The sequence below is a fragment of the Motacilla alba genome, chromosome 10 (assembly GCF_015832195.1).
Source record: "Motacilla alba alba isolate MOTALB_02 chromosome 10, Motacilla_alba_V1.0_pri, whole genome shotgun sequence".
In the NCBI taxonomy this organism is placed as follows: Eukaryota; Metazoa; Chordata; class Aves; order Passeriformes; family Motacillidae; genus Motacilla; species Motacilla alba.
In genome coordinates this window covers 4503571-4525067 of record NC_052025.1, presented here as the reverse complement: position 1 = coordinate 4525067, position 21497 = coordinate 4503571, and the positions used below count along the sequence as shown (strand labels likewise).

At 44.8% G+C, this 21497-nt stretch overlaps 2 protein-coding genes across 2 annotated transcripts in view; one reads left to right on the top strand and one right to left on the bottom strand.

Annotated features, from left to right (window-relative positions):
• The window catches only part of PSTPIP1 (proline-serine-threonine phosphatase interacting protein 1), a 58071-nt gene extending 37835 nt beyond the window's left edge, over nucleotides 1-20236 (top strand). Inside the window, exons 10-15 of the mRNA XM_038146639.1 lie at nucleotides 1743-1841; nucleotides 2371-2467; nucleotides 5174-5258; nucleotides 6762-6832; nucleotides 8035-8132; nucleotides 9683-20236. Of these exons, the coding sequence (XP_038002567.1) occupies nucleotides 1743-1841; nucleotides 2371-2467; nucleotides 5174-5258; nucleotides 6762-6832; nucleotides 8035-8132; nucleotides 9683-9814 (582 nt within the window). The 3' untranslated portion in view covers nucleotides 9815-20236. The remainder of the gene's footprint in view (nucleotides 1-1742; nucleotides 1842-2370; nucleotides 2468-5173; nucleotides 5259-6761; nucleotides 6833-8034; nucleotides 8133-9682) is intronic.
• Nucleotides 20115-21497, bottom strand: part of TSPAN3 (tetraspanin 3) — a 21946-nt gene continuing 20563 nt past the window's right edge. The window contains exon 7 of the mRNA XM_038146643.1: nucleotides 20115-21069. Within this exon, the coding sequence (XP_038002571.1) occupies nucleotides 20977-21069 (93 nt within the window). The 3' untranslated portion in view covers nucleotides 20115-20976. The remainder of the gene's footprint in view (nucleotides 21070-21497) is intronic.

Sequence of the window (21497 nt, the reverse complement as noted above, 5' to 3'; positions counted from 1 at the left end):
ATTCTGATTTTGCTACATTTACTTGTTGCAGGCTTTATTTCCACATAAAATAAAATGCCAGGAGGATACATTTCCAGTTCTCTGCTTCCTCTTAAATATTCCCTATCTGAGAGGACTGAAAAGCCCCACAACTGGCACAGACATTTCCACAGATATTATGCCAAACCTTAGTCTTCCAAAGATGCATATTTTCTCTCTTCTTAAAAAGCCAACAGACCAGCAAAGCATTCCACAACCTCACACTCTTTTTTGTCCCATATGGCTAAATCCTGGCCAGCCCACAGAGCTTGTGACCTGCCCACTGCTTAATCCAAACAGCCATTCATAAAGCAAGGGCATCTTTCATGCCTTCTTTTAAAAGTGCTCGTAGAGAGAAGAACTGATACTCTTTGAGGTTTTTTTAAACTAGCAATTAGTACAAAAAGCAGCTTAAAATCCTACACTTGTGGCTGCCTAGTGGGGAATCTGGAAGTGCTGGGGTTGCTCAGGTTTGTAACTGAGTGCTGGATAACCACAGCCTGAAAATGCTGGCCGGCAAGTGGCAGCTCTGGGGCGGCCTTTGTCACAAGGGCTGTGCCATGTTGTCATGGAATGCCCTGGTTCTCCAGCAGCATGAGGGATGTGTCAAACACAGCACCCAGCTGTGCTTTTCTGGGTGCTGACAAGGGCTTGAAAAGCCAGAGTCACTACACTTCCCCCTTGGATTAACTGCATTTCCTGACAGGACACCATTTACCTGGAGAATCCCCCATTGGCTCTGCTGCTGTTTCAGCAGCCTCAAGGGCCACAGGCTTTCTGTTCAGAACAAGCATCGAAATACTCATCCTCCACCTTGCACGTTCTCTTTAAAAGCTTTTACTCTCAGAAACCAGTCCCCACAGCAGCTTACTCCCTTGACAGATTCCTTTTTCTGCTTTTCTTTAGTTGGTAAGTTATTAGATGGCAGGAAGCATACCCAACTGAGTGTTCTGCTGAATGTTGTATACATTTGTGCTGTTCTGGACATAATTACTAGCAAACAGAGATGGAGACAGATGGCTGGAAGCATCTGAGATTTTCACACCTCATAGAAAACCAAAATTTTGTTCTACTTTTAACAGTACAACGTAGAGATCAGGGTGATTTGGTTTTTTTCAAGTTTTTAAAGAAAGAGCTTATCTGCCTCTTCCCCCAAATCGGTTCACACTTCTCTCTCTGCCCCCTTCCTTCTTCCTAAGCAGTGCAGCAACATGAGGAAGCCAGACAGATGAAGGAAGGGAATAAGTCTGAAGACAGAAAAATGCCTACTCTTTACCACAAAAGTAACCTTTGATATGCAGAGTCAACTCCAGAGAGCCTCAAGTACTTTCAAAAGAGAAAAGTTTACAGAGGCATTTCAGATGGCAGAGGTGGATAGTTTTGCCTCTACGTCTGACATAAACATAAAAAATTTCATGCCAGTGCTCTACTGATCTGCTAAACATCCAGATTTCAGTGTGATGGGCAGGCAGGCAGGACCCTGACTCTGAAATCCTCAACAGCAGAAGTAGCAGTCAAATCCAGATCTGGATTCCTCTCCCCTGCTTTGAACAAATTTTTGAGCATGAACAGTAGATGTAGTTTCTCCACCAACTGAAAAAACCATCCTTTGCCATGGTGCCCTCAGCATAGGGATGCAAACCTGCATCCCCAACCCTGTCCCAGCCTGCAGAGCCAATGGCTCAATGCCACGAGGCTACATCACATTTCGTGTTTGGCTTTAGGTCTTCCAGCTGCAGGAGTGCGACCGCATCACGATCCTGCGGAACTCGCTGTGGGTGCACTGCAACCAGCTGTCCCTGCAGTGTGTGAAGGATGACGAGGTACAGCCTGCCTTCCCTTCCCTGCAGCACTGCCTCCAGGGGAATATCTCCCTCCTGTTCTCCCAGATGCAATCCAGATGCATGTCTGCATGCAGGCAGGCTGTGTCATGTTGGGTGGCACTGGCGTGTGTCCTCCTTGGTGTGCTGGGGAATGCTTCCTGCTCCCAAAACACTGCTGAGTGCATTTGGGCTCTGACACAATTTCTAAAAAGGCATCCAGTCATGACCTCCAAAGTGGAAGATGTAAAGAATACACTAGATTTGACTTTGAATGGTTGTTTCCTGCTATTAATTTCTTTATTGAAAAGTTCTGGACTGCCTTTGTCCTGCTCTCTTTAAAGACCATCCAGAGCACAAACAGGTGTGTTTACAAGAATATTGGTACAGGGGGCAGTCTAAAGAGCAGGCAGATCAGACATGTACCAAGTATAAAGTGTTTCTTAAGGGAACAATTTCTACAAGAGCATTATTAGTTAATTCAACGTGAAATGTTAAAAGTTTAATTAAACTCTTGGATGCTGTTTTGTAGATGTATGAAGAGGTTCGGGTCAGCTTGGAGAACTGTGTTGTAGAGTCAGACATAGACTACTTCATTAAGACAAAAATGACAGGAACACAACCTCCAGGTAATTATTCCTACTGATCTTGTCAGATGGCTTGTGCAGTACACGTCCTTTGGAGGTGAAACCAGCTGGAGGAATTCCTGCTCCAACTTTTCATTCCCACCTGCCATGGCTCACTTCCCCCACACTGTGCTGCCATCGCTGCCTGAGTGATGCTCTAAATGGGATAGCAGAATGATCCAGCTTAAAAATAACCCTCCAAGGAAGAAAAAACTTGTTTTGGCTTTGCAGCCAGACTCATTTCACAGTACAGCTGAACTGACACCGCTAAGGAGGTGGCAAATTGCCTTGCAGAAATGGCAGCTTCAGCTTCCTGCAGTGGTGACAAGGCAGAGCCACCTTACCAAGTAACTGCACCCCAGTGTCCCCTTGGCAGAGGTGCTGCCTCTTCGTTTGCAGCACAGAGAAGTTTCTATTCTGTTCCACAAGCCCAATGGGGAATAACAAATTTTCTGCTCTCAGGAAGTTTGCATAAGCCAAGATTTTGGCTGGGAGAAATTCTGAATGAAATTGTCTTTGTCCCAGCACACAGAACTGCTGTCAGGTTCACAGGCTCTGCCCATTCAAGCCAAATCTGTCTTTTCCTTGACTTCAGTGCTCAAAACCTCTGGGCTGAAATGGAGATCGACCCAGCATGAGGCAAGAGCAGGTGGAAAATGAAAACCTGCTGCTTCAGGGTAGGAGTTCTCCAAACACCCTGCAGGAAAGGAGCTGTCTGATGTGTCATATGGCCAGACACAAACCACACCTGAGTACTTCAACAGCAACACAAGAGAGTTACATAAAACCTTTCCATGCTAGGAGTTGTACAGGTACAAAACCAGCAGTGTGAGGGCCTGATCCCTGAGGATAATTATCTCCTACAAGAACAAGTTCCACCCTTTGATTTCACTGCAGAGCTCAAAGCTGGCAGGATTTGCACCCAAGGCCTTTCTTCAGCAGAGCTGGGTGCTGCCACTAACTCAGAACTGAGCTATGTGAGGCCTGCTTTTCACTCAGCCTTTTTGCCATTACTCTTATGGTGGCTAAAAAATTGGGATTTTGGGAATTTTTAAAAACTAATATATTGATACTGATGCAGTGGATGCCATTTTGCTGCTATAGTTTATTCTTCTTCACATAGGGGATTTAAATTCACTGATAAGGAGAATTTACCCAGGAAAAACTATATTTTCAGTGGTAGAAAGGAGAGCTGTGCCTTGCAACAGTGTGAAACAACTTCTTTATACTAAGAAATGTGTAATTCTCAGCTGGTGTTTTTTAGTTTAGGTTTTTGGGGTTTTTTTTCCTATTTGAGATTTGTCATTCTCCAGTCAACTAGGAAATTTCTACAAAAAGCTCTTGGCCATGTCAGAGTCATTTCTAATAAGAACTGGGTGGAAAAAACCTTGAGAACTTTATGAAAGGCAAAGAAAAACCTGACTTGTTTTTTTTGTTGGTTATTTTTGTCACCTTCTAGAAAATGACAGAAAATGTTCTGGAAGCAATATCCTAATTTCTCCACAGCTCTGGCTAATGAGTTTGCACTGTAGCACATGGTGAGCTGTTGATGTGGCTATTATTTGCAAAAGGCAGGAGGAAACCCAGGTGTAATTTTGCACTGAGTGGCGGAAGACCTTCATCCTGACCAAACCTTCTTGATGGTCTTGCTCACTTCCTTTTCTACCCAGTCTTACAATGCCCTCCAGACTGGAAACTGCACCAAGGTGACAATGCAGAAGGGCAACAGGAGACCCTTAAGTTGGTCAGAAAACTCCCTAATTACTGAGTCTTATTTGTAGGGATTCTTCACAGTCTCTAGCTCTGTGTGCCTGCTCTGCTTAGTATCTTGGCTGACGCAGTGTGAGAATGTCAACATGACCTTTAGCCCAAGTCTAATGTCTTTCTTAACTTGCTGCTATCAAGGCTGAGATAAAACCCTATCACAGGCTTCACTCATGTTTGCTTGGCTCTCACAGGAGCAGGCAGAAAGGCTGTGTGGTCACCAGCTGTAAGACCTGCACTGGGAGCTCTGAGCTGACAAATAAATCCATCTGTAACTATTTCATCTGTAAAGTTACGCTTGGAAATGGTCTGAATTTCATTCTTAACGACACCATAGGGGAGAGCGAAGGAACTGCAACCTAAATGTGTCTGAGAGAACAAAACCCAAATATCTCCGGGTAAACAGCAAATAAGCTCTCAGGAGGCAGATGGGGGAGGTATGAAAGGTGGGGAAACACAAGCAAACACCAGGAAATTGCTTATTATTGCTGCAGGCAATAACACTCAGAAATCTCCCCAGCTCTGGCAAAAATTCCTGACTGGATGCACTAAGGAAAGAAGAAACAAAATGCACTGCAGCAAATTCTGTCATGAACACGGTTTAGGGCACTCAGTGACCATACTCTGACCCTTAAATCCTGAGCTTTGAGGCCACAGAAGAAACAGCCATGGAGGAGACTGCCTTCCTCATTAGGGCAGTCACAGCTCTTGCAATGGGCCTCAGGCCGAGGGTGCCCTGCCACCAGGGCCATGGCAGACACTGGAATGGCTTCTGTCAAGCCCCCAGGGTCCCCTGAGCTGCTCCATCCTCATTCCAGGTGAGGGCAGACAGGTGCTGCCCTGCAGTTTGCTCCAGCAGCCCCAGGTCACGTTGTGGCAGGGAGCAAACAGGGTTTTGTCACAGCATTTCCTCTTTGAACGTCTGGTTTTTCTTGCCCTGTGCAGATGCCATAGGCTACGAGAGCTACTACAGCAGAGAGCCTGGCAGGCGCAGCAACAGCCCCACCCAGTCCTGTGGCATGATCAAGAGGTGAGTGCCAAAGGCCACTTCCCGCAGCTACAGCCATGCCCGGGCACAAAACACCTCGTGGGAAGCCATTACTTCCTCCAGTGTAGCAAGAGGCACCAGGTATCAGTAAGTGTGACTTGACAGAAGAAGTGAAGGTATTAAAACGGAGCGAGAGTAATTTTGCCGTGCCCCAAGGGGAAGAGGGACAGGGGATGAGTTCATCACACGATTACTTGGCCAAGCAGTGGGGAGCGGCTGCTCATTTCCTCTTTTCCACTGAGTCAGGACACGTAGCAAAAAAAGCAGTTTGTTCCACGGAGGGTGAAGGTGAATGTGGCTGGGAGCAGAGGCTGGAAGGGCCGTCCTTTGGGGCCATTCCTCCATGCTTACAGCACCACTCGGCTGAACAGAACAAAGAGCTGCTCTCTCTGTCTGGATCCAAGGGGGGAAACACAGGGTGGAATGTGATGATCAGGGAGGCAATTCTGATCCATTTCTGCTGCTAAATGTTAGAACACAGATGCAGTTATAACAGCAGAAGAGCATGGTGCCTCTATTGGTTTAAATATTTTATACTAAAATGGCGAATTCACTGTGGGGAGGGCATCACAGTTAAAGCAGTAGAGATTTAAAATTTAACAAGCCCTGTGACATGGCAGAGACAGGAAGCAGGCAGTGATCTCCCGTTTGGAATGTGGTCCGGGCTTGCCAGGGAGCTGCTCAGGGTTATACACAATGCTTTGTTTTTCAGTCGGAAACTGGATCTTCTCTAATAATGAATTCAGTGCTGCATCCTGTGCAGTTACATAAGACAATTGTACTGCCATTCAGAACACAACTGTGAGCAGCATGGGCAAGGAGCCTGGAGAGACTCAGCCTGAGTCTTTCAGGAACTCTTGAGAGAGGATATCCATTTTCCAGAAAAATTGAATGTTCACTAGCTGAAAAATCAGACCCTTTAAATATGCCTTAAGCAGGCAATGCTATTTCTATCTCTGCTTGAGAATCCTAACCCATTTTCTCACTTTACTTAGTCTTCAGTACCCAGCTGTGATATAGGAAATAACTAGGGATAGATTAAAATAAAAATTCACTTAAGCTCACAACTTTTAGAAAGGCTTGTTACACAAGCTCTGTATTTTAAATTGTATGAGGGTTTTCCTTAAACACAAAGAGATGTTAATCTCTTATAAGCAACTGGCAATTTTCATCATTTTAACATTGTGGAATAATTGGAGTTTCACACCATGAGCCTCTGGCTCTACAAAAAAGATATTATCTGCTGCATTTCACGCACAATTTAGTGAAGGCTGATGGTTCAATAGTCTGCTGCATTTTTAAAACCACACTTTTAAAGGAAGATAAATATATCTATAGCATAAAAGAAAATAGAAGGCCATGGGAAGAGATGACATCTACTCTGTGAAGCAGATGGAGGGAAGGCTGAGTCAGAGCTGAGATGAAGGAATGCTCATACCCAGGCCTGTTCACTCATTTTGGTTTTGGCTTCTCTTGGTTCTGCAGATTCTCTGGACTACTGCATGGGAGCAGCAAAAACAACACAGAAACTGCCACTCCTTCAGCCCCTCCTCTGGGTATGCTCTGCAGGAAATCAGTTTACCAGATGTGTTTGTTTTAGATCACGTTGCTAAACCAGGCTTTGACATGGAGCAGAGGTGTACAGCAGACACTGACATGCTGGCAGGCAAGAGTGGTCTGGAAATACATTTTGCTTGGATGTGTAATAACAAATTTCCCAGTTCAAAGTGCCAAATAATCCATAGAGTCTTCAAAACCTCCATCTAGGCAGGGGGGCCTGTACATTCAGAGCAGCAGTCTGACACAGATATTACTTTTCTCCTTGTGTACCATAACTATCACTAAAAAACCCCACAGAATACATAACATTTTTAACACACCAAGCACGTGGTGTGTTAATACAAATATCCATCTCACCTCACAGTTACATCGTTGTCTTGTAATCCTTATAACTAGGAATTTATCATATGCTATTTAAAACACAGTATTTTGACTATGTAAAAGGTAACAGTTTATGACATTTTTATTGACTTGATAGTAAACAAAAGCATTTTAACTGTAGTTCTTACCAAAAGAAAAGTTGTTTTCAAACACCTTTAAAATCAACTGCCTCTGTCAGCCCTGCCTGCTTGGACACCCAGAAACACAGCCCAGACTCTCCTTGCTGCATTTGGTGCTGAGCAGGGGAAGCCCCCAGACAGATGCTGGGAAGAAATGAGAAGTTTCCCCAATTACAACAAGCTGTATTAAAACAAAACATCTGCCAAATAAGTGATGTCCATGACAAGTAGCTACGTGAGAGCTGTATAAACCGCTGCAAAATGTCGGGTCATCCATTGGCATAGTAGTTTCCATTTTTCTCAAGGGGAAAAGCAAAGTCCTGTGTGAGCCAGGGAACTGCTAGAATTTCATACCCCCAGTAGCAACTTGTCAAACCATTTTAATCAGTGTTTCCCTGGATGACTTGAATTGTGTTTTACCAGGGGGAACCTTTTTCCCAACCTGAGGCTGAAGCTAGTTTCTGACCTCCCACAAAGTTCAATGGGTGTATTGTCATCCCATCAATGGGGGACAGTTTTTGTACAAGATTTACCTACAGTTCACAGCAGCTTTTCTATATGTGTGCATCTCCAGACAGAGAGAGAACAGAAACCCTTGTATTTGTGAACTCTTGCATATGATCCCACGCTTTCATAAGCAACTGAACTCTTTGTTTCTGTGCTGGCTATTTCTTCCTTATTTTCCTCCCCTCTTGCAGAGAGAACAGAAGGAGTCTATGCATCCATTTTTGTGAATGAAAAAGCTGAGATCACGTCATCACAGGACTACAGAGTGCTTTATGACTACACAGCCCAGGTAAAAAAAGGCTTCAAAATAAACACTTCAGAGAGTCACATTTAAAATAAGTGATGCTGATTGAAAACATCCTGAAAGTATAAATTCTGTGAAGGAGATGTTAATGTCAACTTACAGCCAGGGACAGGATCTGTCCTGCTCCAGTTTAACACACTGGTTGTCCATGCTGGAGAGGGCAGAATCCCATAAAGGACATTCTTTCCCTCTACTTCCATGTTGCAAGCTGCAGAATCACAGTGGATGTGGTTCATCTGCCAACTTAAAGAGAACAGCCTAGATCCTGAACTGGGATATTGAACTCTCCCTGACTGCAGTCCTAACTAGGCAGAATACTATTAGTAAAAGGTTGTGAATGGACTGGTTATAAATATTTGCTAATTCAGATGGACTCCAGAACCTGGACTCCAACCCCACTTGCTTTACATGTCAGTTTAAATGTTCCTTTTATTAGCTTTAGATCCACACAAGGAACAGCATCCAGGAGGTTTTATGTCTCAGTGCAGAGAGAGCCTCACACCAAGGGACCTGCCTCCAACAGCCAATGTTGAAGAAATGTGACAAAATAGATAAATGCCAGCTAAATTATGAAAACAGAGAAAAAGCTCAAAAGGAGCACTTTCCCTTAGGTTCAGCAGTATTCTAACACCTTTTATTCGATGTTGGGTTGTTTGGGTTTTTTTGCTTCATTTTAAACTTTCTTTTATTATTTACATGAAATTTCATGCAAGTACAGTTGAAAGCACCTCACTGTTAATGGCAGCTCCCCTAAGGAGACTACTGGATCAGCTCATTTCTCCAGGAGTCCCTTAAAACTGTGCCACACAGGGATATTCCCTGCTGAGAAAAGAGCCTGTTACTACCTTTAGTATATTCTACATTGAGGCCTCTCATTTTTTGAGTCCATTCTTACCTACTCAGGTGCATTAAATTCAGCTTTAGCTGACACCTCAAACACCTCTGGAAGGCTCCCTTACGCTGTTTTCTATTTACTACACTGTGGGCAGCAAAGTGGTTTCCTATGGAAAATAGGACAGCACCACTGAACACTGATGGCTGCCTGGGAGCTCAGGGAGAGCTTTTTTGCAACTACTGCATTTGTCTGTGGATGAAAGTCACCGCTGTCCAAGAATCACAGTCCCTCACTGGTCACTGCTGTCCCCTGCTAAAAGAACTGAGAGACCTATTTCAGGCATGGATTAGCAGAGGCACTGTTATCCCCCTTAGGAATTAAGCTGTGCTCTATTTAGCAACACCTGCAGACTATGCAGGTCATGGTGAGCTGCTTTAGGAGAGTGGTGTTTAACCCTTTCTGGACTTCCCCAGTGATAAAACCATCAGGTTGTGCAGGAGGAGGCGCCCTGGAGGCTTGGGAAATCTGAGCATCCTAAAGAAATAGCCAAAAGGCTTAATCCCCACTGTCTGGTATTTCAGAACCAGAAGGACACTGGCAGACTGTTGATGAAGAGCAGGATTAAAAAACCCCACCAGATACTTCTTGGGCCCTCCTGTGCTGTCAGGCTATCCCCATTTCTTTCCCTGTCTCCTTCCAGAACGTGGATGAGCTGGACATCAGTGAAGGGGACATTGTGGTTGTCATCGCAGAGAACGACGACGGCTGGTGGACAGCAGAAAGGAACGGGCAGCGAGGCTTCGTGCCAGGCTCTTACCTTGAAAAGCTCTGATGAAAAGAAGCCCCAGTCCTCAGACTTTACAAATATTCTATTACTGAAAACAATCAGCACACAAGGTCTGCTTCAGCTGACCAAGAGCATCCCAATAATAATGTTTTCTACAACCACCAGTCAGAAAAGAACCAACTGACCATGCTTTTCTCTCCCTTGCTCCTGGCTTCATCCCATTATTCTCCCAGCCTACACTATCTGAAAAAACTCCTCAGAGATTAGGACTTGCATGTTTGGCACAGTCCTACCCTCGGCACACTGTGCTGCCAGCAGTGTTTCAAAGCTTGGTGATCCTGGGAGGAAAATCCCGGCCCAGATCTCAGCTGTGCAAAGGGAAAGATCACAGAAGCAAGTGCAGTTTCTGCAGGATGGAGGACTGTCCCCAGCCAGCCTGGGAGCCACCGTTATGGTCATGACAGTCACGTTCTCTGCCAGTATCTCTTTCTCTCCATGCACAGGCCATGCTGGCATTTTTGACAGAGGATGGTTTATCAGTCATGGATGAAAATACAAAAAACAGTGAATGCACCCAGAGAGGACCACCTGAAGGACCAGGACACATCCCTCATAGGAAAACTTGAGGCACTCCCCATCACAACCATCTCCTAACACAATGGAATCCATGCTAGCCACGGGCTCTGCTTTGCTCTGGATTCTGGGACAGATGATGGACCCAAGGCTTGCTTTTGCCTTGGCTGGAAGGTTTCCCTAACGCCTCTCCGGGATTATGAAGTTGAAAAGTCCAACAACACAAACAGCAGCTAAGCCAAGCCTCCAGCAGTGCTGCACTGCCCTGATTCCTCTCCTCTGAGCCCCAGAGAATTGCCAATTCCCTCCCCCTGCAATGTCAGCAGGGCAGCCTCCCTTCCACGCTCAGCCTCTCCTGCCCAGGCTGCTCTGGCTCTGCCTGCTGCCTGCAGCCTCTGCACCTCTGTGATTGCTGCCACAGGGACATCCTGGGCTCTTTCCAGCCACCTCTCATGTGCTCATTCTGCAACAAAACCTCTTCAGAGGTGTTGCACTGCGTAGGTTCACTGTATTTCACAGATTTCAGCTCTTATCAGTCTTTCTAGTTTAATACTTAAGAATGTTTCCAACTGTTACTGTACTGTACAAGGGATTGATGGATAGTTTCTGCCATTCTTCCCTTTTCAGTATTTCAAGATAGTTTAAAAAACTTTAAACCTGGTGATTTAATTTGAATCAGAGCAAATTATTTCTGGGGGCAGAATGACCATTTGCCAAGGTTTCAGGCCTTAACACTGAATCAAGACAATGAAAATTAATCTTTTTGCTACCTGAAAGGCATGGAGGAGAGAGGGACTGTAGCTCAGACACACAAAAAAGACAAGAGAAATCAGGACAAAAGCAAAAGGTGTAATGGTCAATGCAATCTTTCCTTAAATGAACCACAGTGAAGGTCAGAGGCACTTGCAGTATTTTACTGGAATTCTGCCTTCAAAGATGGAACAGAAGTTGCAGGCCCTTTCCCTTTGGCTGCCTGCAGCCTTTTGCACAGGCCCTTGTCCTTCCCACACTGCCCAGTTCCCCCCAGCACATCCACACCAGGCCTGGAGGGCCCTGAGTCCCTGGCACCAGCACAGGCTCGGGGGCTGGGATGGCACTGAAGGCAGCAGAGTGAGAGCAGCAGTGCTGCCCAGGCTGGAAAGGGAAGGAGAGGCTTCTGTGACACACCTCAAGTGACACAAAAGTGCACAATGGCTCCAACTTGGCCAGGACTGCACAAGTGGAGGCTGCCCAACAACCACAGCATCTCTTTCTAGCTACAGCAGGAGAGGAAACCAAAAGCACAGGAGATTTAATGTTTTCACTTCTTGAACACTCAATCTTCCACAAAGAAGACTGTAATGAACCAATAAATAAATAAGTAAATAAATTTAGACGGATATTTTGCAGATTATCTTAATTAACCCCAAAAACACCCCAAAGCCACTGAGGTGCACCATCTCTACTGATGTGGAACACACAGATTTTGCAGGACTCCTCACTTCCCTGAGGGCCCAACTTCACACAAGGCACTGCAGGGCCTAATCTTGATTGCCCTGAGACCCAACTGCAGATCATTTTTGCTTCCATGGACCGACCACATGTTCTACATCACCAAGAGACAGCTGGTGGAATGGTGGCTGCTGTTTCTCTCCCATCAAATCATTCCATATTTTTGCTGTTAAAGTCAGGATACCAATTTCCTTTCTACCAATCTCTTCTTCTGTCGAGTAAGCACTGTTGAATGGCAAGAGGCTATATGTATTTCAAAATCTCCCCAGTGTCACAGCATTTGGGTTCCACATGCTAACTGCAGACTGTTCAGGAAATGAAAAAGCAGCAGCAATGTTTTCTCATGAACCCTCTGCTTCACATTGTCTAGATATGGCTTGGAACTACTTATCAGCCAAATGCTTCAGTTTTCCCTATCTGCAAGGCAGCACTTGTCACAAATAGAACAGAGATATCAAGAAATACCCACACCCTCTGAGAACACCCACATTTTAGGTGTCATCCATCTACCCACCCCCATCAGTAGGAAAAGCAGGAAGGTCAGTTGTAGGTTACTGCCTTAATAATATTGTCCTTATTAACATTTCCTCTCCAGTTTGGTAACATTTGGGCAATAAAACTGACACAATCAAGTTATCATTCAATTTTCAGCTAAGGTGGGAAGCTGAAATGGGCCCTTTCCAGTGGCATTCTTATACTAAAGTCAAAACATGTTCATTGTTTTCTTTTACCATTTACTACCAATTAAGGAGAAGAACAGGAAAACCTGTATGAAATAACATTTAACTGATGACAACCACACATAATTAGGAAATGTCTGCAAGTGTAGGGCGAGGTCCATCTCTGCACAGAACAGATTTCTGCATATTAAGAACCCACAAGCCGGTAATAACAACAAAGTAGTATCAGACTAGAAACAGAGATCCAACAGACCCAGCTCTTGGACAGCCAACACAGCCAGGCCTCCTGCCAAGCTCAGTGATCCGTAGAGCCATCCAGCTTCCAGCATTTCCAACAACCAGGCAGCTAAGAGGAAGAAATCAACCTCTTCCCAGCTGGGCATGTAGCAACAGCAGGAGCACAGTGACTGATCAAGGTTTGAAGTGTTTGCCACCTCCCCCAGGAGCCCTGGCTTGAGCTCTGTAGTGCGAACAAGCCCAGCACACATCAGCCAGAGTGGTAACAGTTCATGGGCATAAACAGTGGAAACTCTTACCTTGGCTTCCTTCCTGTCTCAAGAGCTGAACTCATGGTCTAAGTCTCATCTCCAGAGCTAATTTTCTCCCAGTTGCAGCTCATCCTTCACTGATTACTGAATGCAGTTGAAGTGGAAGCACATGGATCCAAGAGGAGGCACGTTTCAGCCAAGCACCAGGTGGTGGGTGTCTGACAGGAGCCTGGGTGGGCATTGAGGAACACCCAGCTCAGCACTGGTGGGTAACTCACACACTCTGTGGTACCACAGAAGCTCCTGGCAGTATCACTGTGCTGTGGCTTAGCTTGCAGGGGACTCTACATCAGTGCTATCCAAACACGGTATGAAAAGTCACTGTTCACCTCCAGTGTGGAGTGGCAACAACTCTGCATGGGACAGGACAAACTGTAGAGGCCTGAACAGCAGCCTAGACTGCTCAGCACCATCTCTTTCTCCTGGCTTTCTTGTTCTCCAGCTTGCAGGGCTGGGGCATTGGACACAAGAGCAGTCACCAGCCACACAAATACCAGTACTTCCCATGTCCTTACACAGGAACTACACTCAGAGCTAGTGAGCAAGACAGGAGACAAAGTTGTGATGCTGAGTCTTACCCGCCTTCTGGAAAATAAATGGCTGCTAAGGGACTACAAGGGCTGATGGGCTGGGTTTTGTAGGGGAAGAATGCTTGTGTGGAGAATGAGATTCTGGAAGAGTAATTAGTGTCCTGCCTGTGATTATGTTATTAACAAAACGCCAATGCTGCATTCACTTGAGAGGGCAAAGAACTACTCAAACTGTTAGCCATTATCTATTGTTTGTTAGCAATCACCTAAATTCAGCAGCCAGCTCACATTTTGCTCAGAGCCGCAGTTATCTCCAGATTTGTGCACTCCTGGATCCCGCACAGTGCAAATCTTATCTGTTTCTGGAATAGCTGGATAATCATATTTCCATCAAATTAGCCAGTTCCACGTGGTACAGTGCTCAACTTGTCCTTCCAGCAGCTGATGGTAGGCTGACACCTGATCTGGGACAAAGCTGCAGGGGCACCATTAAGAGCACATTTGCAGCCTATCACTGCTGGGTGACATGTGGCTGCAGCAATTCTGTCCCACACACTGGCCCAAAAGGCAAATTTACTGAGTTGTTCTATTCTGACTGAAAGCACAGACTAAATCTCGCTTTTAGATAGAAAACTGTAAGAGAAATCACCGTGTACCCCCTGCAAAATCGGCAGAAATCAGAGTTGACATCCCTGAAATTTCTAAGGAGAAAGACAGTATCATCCAAAACCACCAGGAAAACAGAACTCAACTTGGAGCAGAGGTTCGAGTTTATAACAGGGATTCCACACATCATCCTGAGGACTGAGGGTAGAAAACTAGCTAGGGGGCAGAGGTGGAGTGGGAACAGATACCCTAAGAGGATGTTTGAAAGCAGGAGAAATTTTACTTACCAGATCTAAAAGAGCCATTGTTAACAAGATCTGGAAGCTCAAACCAGCAAAGGTATCCCAGCTTTGCTGCCTTTACCAGAATGCAACCAAACACCAAATCAAGGCAAACATAAAGAGAAGTAACCAGTGTGTTAATGGGTGCAATGCTCAATGAGCTACAGCTGCAAAAGTGGTGCTTTGAAATTCTTTGATTGAAATGCAGCCTCTGCCTCAGGGTAAATGGACGTACAGGACAGCCCAAGACATTCCAGCCTGAACTGGAATGAAATTTCCTGCGTGTCAGATTACGCACTTAGAAGATTGTTCAAGTAGCCCAGGCTAAACCCTTGAATGAATCCATGGCTTCGTGAAGCAAAGGTATGACTGGAGAAGTCGCACCTCACCCCTCAACTTCCCCAGTCATCGTGGGGAGCTTGTAATCCACTCTGACACCGAGCTGAAAATCCTCCTGGCACACTGAGCATTTTGGTAATTGCTCAATCTCAGACCCAGCCTAAACAAGTGAGCATTGGGTGGTGGTCGGATCAATATTTGCAATGGAAAATCTCGTACAAAAGGACAAATTTTATTGTGTACACAGTGCTCGTTTTGTAACAGGACTGGCTGGCTCTGAGGAAGGGGGTGCTGCATGAGATAACACTCACACTCAGTACAGGGAGCCTGTGGGGGAGTTCAGGGCATTCCCTTCCACTCTGCAAGGACACAAATGCTCAACAGCTGCATCTAAAGAAGGATTGTTCTGAATTTTTAAGCCGAGAAGAGTCCATGGAGGAACTTCTTGGGAAAGTGGTGAACTTTAACCTTGCCAGGATAAGAATGCTAACCTAAGTGTGAATGGGAAAGCTTTCAATGCACTGATAGACGTGAGAAGTGCTTTGTCTTTAGAGAAAGGCTCTACAGCCCTTCTTGTGTCTCAGCCCTGGCTGAGGAAGGGAGACTGGAGCGACAGTGACTTTGTTCCGCTAAGTGGCAGCTAAAAGTTTCACTAGGTCACTGCTCAATTCAGCAGCCATGGGAGGATGCAAAACCAAAGAGGAAGAGAAGGCATCTGGAGAAATGCATCCTCCCTGCTCTGCAGGGCCCTGTACCAGCTTTTATAACCACAGCACTTATCAGCACAAGTTCTAAATTTAACTTATGTTTCCTCAGTGTCTGTAATGTATCCTCAGAGCACCACTTTTCAATGCTGAAGGTATTACCGTTCAGGGGGAAACGGAACTATCAGGATAAATGCTGGATTTAAGCTTTCAAAATGGACATTGCACTCAAAGGGCAAAAACACTTTACAGAGTGCAAGGCTACTGCACCAAGCACGCTTCCCAAGGATGGGGCGTTCTCCGAGTCCTGGAAGTACAAGGAGTGCTTAGTTCTACAGCGTGTACTGGGAATCGAGCCCTGCCTGTTGCCTGTGAGGTGCCTGGTAAAGGTTGGCACAGGACTCAATGCCACCTTTGCCACAGGTGCTTCATCCCTCTCCTACTCTCAGCTGAGAATGTACGAACACAACCGCTGCACACACCTCATGTGCTGGCAGACTTGTTCAATATAATTCAATGGCAGACTCATTCAGGCAAGAGCAGATCTTGCTGCTTCCTTTGTCCAGCTGGGAGAAAAACCTCAGAACTCCATTTCAGAAATGGTTTTCTGGAGCAGACTGCTTGTGCATGCAAGGCATCCTAAATACTGTCAAACCCCACAACTGCCAGTGGTTTGCTTAAGTGTTTTATTTGCATGAGGGAAGTGCATTCCAGTTCTTCAGTCACAGCCTGACCTAGCAAAGGTCTGACAGGATAGCTATCCTGGAAAATGCCTAAATTATTCTCTGAAATGGGGCAGGAGCCCATTTGGTGAAAAGAGCTGGTGGCTGAAGCACCACATATCCAAATGCAGGCAAAGCTGTCTATTTTCTGGAGCGCCAACAGGAACAACTCCACGGTCCCACACTGCTGTGGCTCATGTTACCCCAGGACACCCAGTCTGCGGGCTTCCCTCTGGCAAAGAAAGAAGTTCCAACTCAAAAGCTCTGACATAGCTTTAGCATTCAGGGACAAGAGAAGCAGGTGAGAGAAGATATGTGGTTCAGTGCATATCACCAGAAAGTGCTTCTTTGCTTGCTCCGGAAGGATTATCAAGTCTCAGGTCCCCAGACAGGAGCTCTGATAGTCTCTCACTTGTGCAGGTTTAAATTCACATCCATTACTTAATCTACATACTCTGCCCTACTTTTAAATGTTGAATAAGTTTTGTGTTCATCTACAGTGTAAATACCCCACACAGAACAACTTAACTCCTGTCCTGAAGTCCAGACACTGAAAGAAGCAACATCTGTTGCCAGGCACAGATCCAGCAGGGATTACTGCAGCCACGGGAAGGACTAATCAAAGGCATATGCCTGGACTAAATACATATCGTGAGCACAAAACCTATATTGTGAAGGCAATTGCCAGACTGAAGAAATAAAGGAGCGGGTGGACAAATCTAATGCCTCTGCCACCCTGGGCAGCTGCCAGGACATTAAACATGTCCAGGGTGCAGCACGTGGCCATGGAGCAGCTGTGCTTCCCCAGCACCTCCTCCTCCACCTAGGAACAGGCGTCCTGCAATTTAGCATTATTTTAAACACCAAACCTTGTGTTAAGGTATACAGAAGGAAACATAACTTGCTACAGGACTTCCTCAGGACTATCTTGTAGGTTTTTTGCAGATAATCTTTTCATGAGGCAGTAGAAGGGCAAGGTTTACACCTACTGCTGTGTAGGGCACAGGTGGATTATGACTGCCCCATCAAAATCAGATCATACCCAGACTTTCAACAGACCGGCAGCAACTTAATTCTGCTACCTGCCAATGAGTTTGCTCTCTCCTGATCAGTCCCAAAACTGAGACTGACAAATAGCAAACCCAGTTATCACAAGAGACATGAGAGATCCATGCTGAAGCAGTCCAGGAATAGGAGACTGATCTGCAGGACAGTGGGAAACAGGCCAAGACTGCCAGCATGTTACCCTCCCACAGCCAGGCACGGCCTACAGCAACCAGTTATGTTGCCACTTTATAGGGCACTGCATCACATCAACAGTTTGGCAGAGGGAGCTTTGTGCTCACATCAGTACAGATGTGGCACAGATTGAAGTCTGCTCTGTGCCTTTTAGCAACAGCCCAAACTTACATCACGGTTTAAAAGAGGCTGCCCCCAAGAGAGCTTTCCAACTGCTCAATGCAGCTCCAGGGGAACAGATCAGCTATGAGAGGCCCAAAGAAGTAAAACTAAGCTTATTATGCGTATCAAGGACAGCTGCCCCAGTCAGTAGGGATGGCACTGAAGAGCTAAGACTGCAAGAGGAAGGGTAGAGGCTCAGGTGGCATTCTCCCAGCACTGCAGTCACCCCAGGGCACGCTGCTGCTGCAGGACACAGAACACCAAAGATCCACTGCACTTGCAGACTTGTTGTGCATTCCAGAGGGATTTGTCTCAGGCCCAAGATTAAGTCAGTTACAAGATTCACTAACTGTACTCTGAAGGCTATCACTGATACTATTATCACAAGTACTTACCTCAAATCTCACCTGAAACTGTAGTACTGAAGAATCTCATGAGCTGTCCTCTTTTGGCTATCAAGGCAGAAACTCCTTTTTTCACTAACTTTGTTAAATTGAGCTTGTTAGACCACTTCTCCTCTGTTTAATAAGGCAAATAGAGATGATCATGCCTTACTAGACCACAGTCTGAACGAGACCCTCCAATTAGGGTGCTGAAAGGCAGTAAAGCACAGGACTTGCACTGCAATGTACTTAAGTCACTTTAACAGCAGTGAGAACAACAAAACCCAATTAAAAACACCCCTGAAGGCAATTCTAATTTCCTACGTTAAACCCCACTGGATTAGGTAAGGTTTAGTGCTGCAGGAGAGCTCCATGCCTGTGTGCTCCATGCAGCACACACAGATTCACTCAGTCTGAATAATTTCCTGTGCAGTCTGCACTGAGCCCTCTCAGACTCCTCAGCTACAAGACAGCCAAGAAGAAATGCATACAGGAACTTAAAAGACCAGACAGAGGAATCAAGGAAAAAAAAATAGCTATAATGAAACTAAATCAGCCCTTGTCCCCTAAAATGCACTGCCAGGTAGGAATGTATTGATTAGGAAGGCCAAACTACAGCCACACCAACACTTCTGCCTAATGCAAGCCAAAGTTTATTCATTTTGTTCAGTAAGGGAAGGCACAGACCTACATCACTTGTTCCCAGCTTCAGTGAACCACACAAAACATGGTGTATTAGACCCTTGCAAGTCTGTGTTTGGTTGGCTTTCTGGGGGGAGTGTGGGGATGTGTGAAGTTGGATTTTGTATTTTAGAAAACCCAAACACCACCGAAACTTCATTCACACATCCAAGACCTACTACAAACTGTGCAATTCAAAAAGGTGTCTTGAAAGTTCCTAGAAAAAACTAATTCACAGCAGTTAAATGTTCAGTTGGGCTTTGTTCAGACTATAAAAACGTTGTAAAATATTGAGTAGTTTCCACATTCCAGACAGTCTGCTTTTTAAAGAGGAAACAGACTTCCTTCATTTACATGCAAGTCTGTCAAAGTCATGTGTACTTCAAATCCATGTCTTCCAGCAAGATTAACAAGCATTGTTATCTCCCCCAAGCTATCCTCATTTCTAAGGGGCATATGAAGGCTTACCTCATGACTGTGGAGTTTCTTTCTGCCTTGCAGCTGCTAAGAGCTGACCACCTTTTTAAGCATCCTTAGCCTTATTTTGTGCAACACAGGTCTGTCTTACAACCTCTCCACACTGATTTTTACAAGCCAGGGTCATCTCAATCTTATTAGTTCCATATTTGCAATCTGCAATACAATATGAAGATAATCAAATGCAGTGAGCAGGCTTGCTGCCACATCTGGGAAATCTGATGCCATGGTCAGGAGGTCTCTGGGTGAGCCACATGCTGTACTAAGAATGAAAATCTAAGTCCCAAGAGAGTATCATCTGAAAACCACCTTTAGAAGTTAACAGAATTCCACAGGTACACTTCTACAGCAGTATAACAGCACTGAGAATAATCTCCCAATAAACCACTCTGGCCTAAACAGTGTGTACACATTAGAGTTTTCTTTTTTTTGAGTGATGTTTCTTTAGTTACTTGAGATTATCTTGAGGTCAGTTTAGCTGAGCATGTCTGCTTTCTACATAAGCAACTGGTAAAAATTCTGAGCATTCCTGGCTTCTGCAAAGGAGGAAGAACCTGAAGACACTGAAAGTAGGGCAGTGAGTGAGTATCTGAATAATGCAAGACACACTAAAACATAATTAACATACAGCAGTTACAGTAAAGCTATTCATTACCCACTGTTTGGAGGCAAAAGATTCTTCCTTAATTGTATGCACAAAGTGTTAACTTTCCATCAAGTTCAGCCAAGTTTGTTGTTCTGTGTTTCGCTGCTATTGTTTCAAATAAAAAGAAGAAATACAATACAATCAGGTTTCCAGCAAACCATAAATACAGATCTATTGAAGTGAAGCCACCCAAAACTGTTGTTTTCACACAGTTTGTGTATCCAGCACACCCAGACTCCATTGGACCAAATACACTGGAATCTTAAACAGAAAACAAGACATGTTTATAGGGAGGATATACAGAGATTTATTTAATCAGGTTTATTATTTACAGTTGAGATCACTTTCACATACTACTTTGCTACTCTACAAGGCTACATTGTTTCCAAACCAATTGAAGGTCTACAGTCTAACAGCTCACTCAACACATAAAACGCTCTTCATAGAAAAATGAAATATTTCATTATAGAACAGTAGTGCATACATTATACTCCTGAAAAGCCAGCTTGTATTTTAAACCACTAATGTTTGAAAGACTGGATCTCTGAAAGTCAAAATTGCAGTCACATAATCCTAAAATTGGTTAGTTTTTTTCTTCCCTACAATTTCTTTATATATAAATTGTACTGGACTTAAGTGGTTTTTTTTCTTTTTTTTAAAAGTGACACTGGTGAGGGGCAAGATTAAAACATTTTTTTCTTCTCAAATTAAATACAGCTGGCTTCCTTTGTACAACTTTGGCCAGAAAAGTTCCATGTAGTGAAGGTTTAAGACTTCCTCTCTCTATATGCAAGAATCAGCCAGTTAATGCTCAGAGGTAATCTACCAAAGTAGGCACACATCCTTTGACTTTCATATCACCCAAATTACACTTAACTTGCAAATGGTTCTGAAATTAGAAAGTTTACTAGCATACTAAAACATTTAGATACATGAATAGCTGGCTAAAACAGTGAAAGTCACAGGTAATTCTATGGGTTTGTGTAAAGCTGTTGTTGCCCGTCACCAGTGCACAGTGCGGCTGCCCTCATGTCTGAAAGGTGTGCTTGGACTAAGCTGGAGGCAAGAAAGCTATGGAAGTAAACCTGGCCCATTCACCTTCCAGGGAAGTGGGGGAAGATTGAACTGCATGTTGGAATTCTCTTCTAGGCATAGGTTCCACCAGCAATGAGCAGCTCGTAGGCAGGATCCCGACTCCTCCTACATAGAACTATACAGGCACACAACATGCCCAGAAGCTGGGGAGAAAAAACAGAGAACAAGCTTGAGAACAAGGGAGATGCTTCAAGAGACTCAGCCTCAGCACAGACTGCCAGCATGCTTCAAGGCTGTAACTAACAAATGGCAACAAACCACCCTGCCTGAAAGAGTCTCGGCTCCTGCTGCCAACTCCCAGGGCCACAAACTTCAGCCTCATTTTCTTACAACATTACCCTGCACATCTAAAACAAGACTATTTTTTTTTAAGTCAGCCACTTGTATCCTGCCTCAGTAATTCAGATTCAGATGGAAGAAACTCCTAATGTTTTTTAATGAAAGGCACAGATTTTTAGATACCATATCTGGTATGGAAAATTCAAGTGCAACTCAAATGCATCAGCTTAACTGCTATGATGAGAATGGGCTTTTGAAAGATAGTTCTATGAAATATCTCTCTGTGAACATG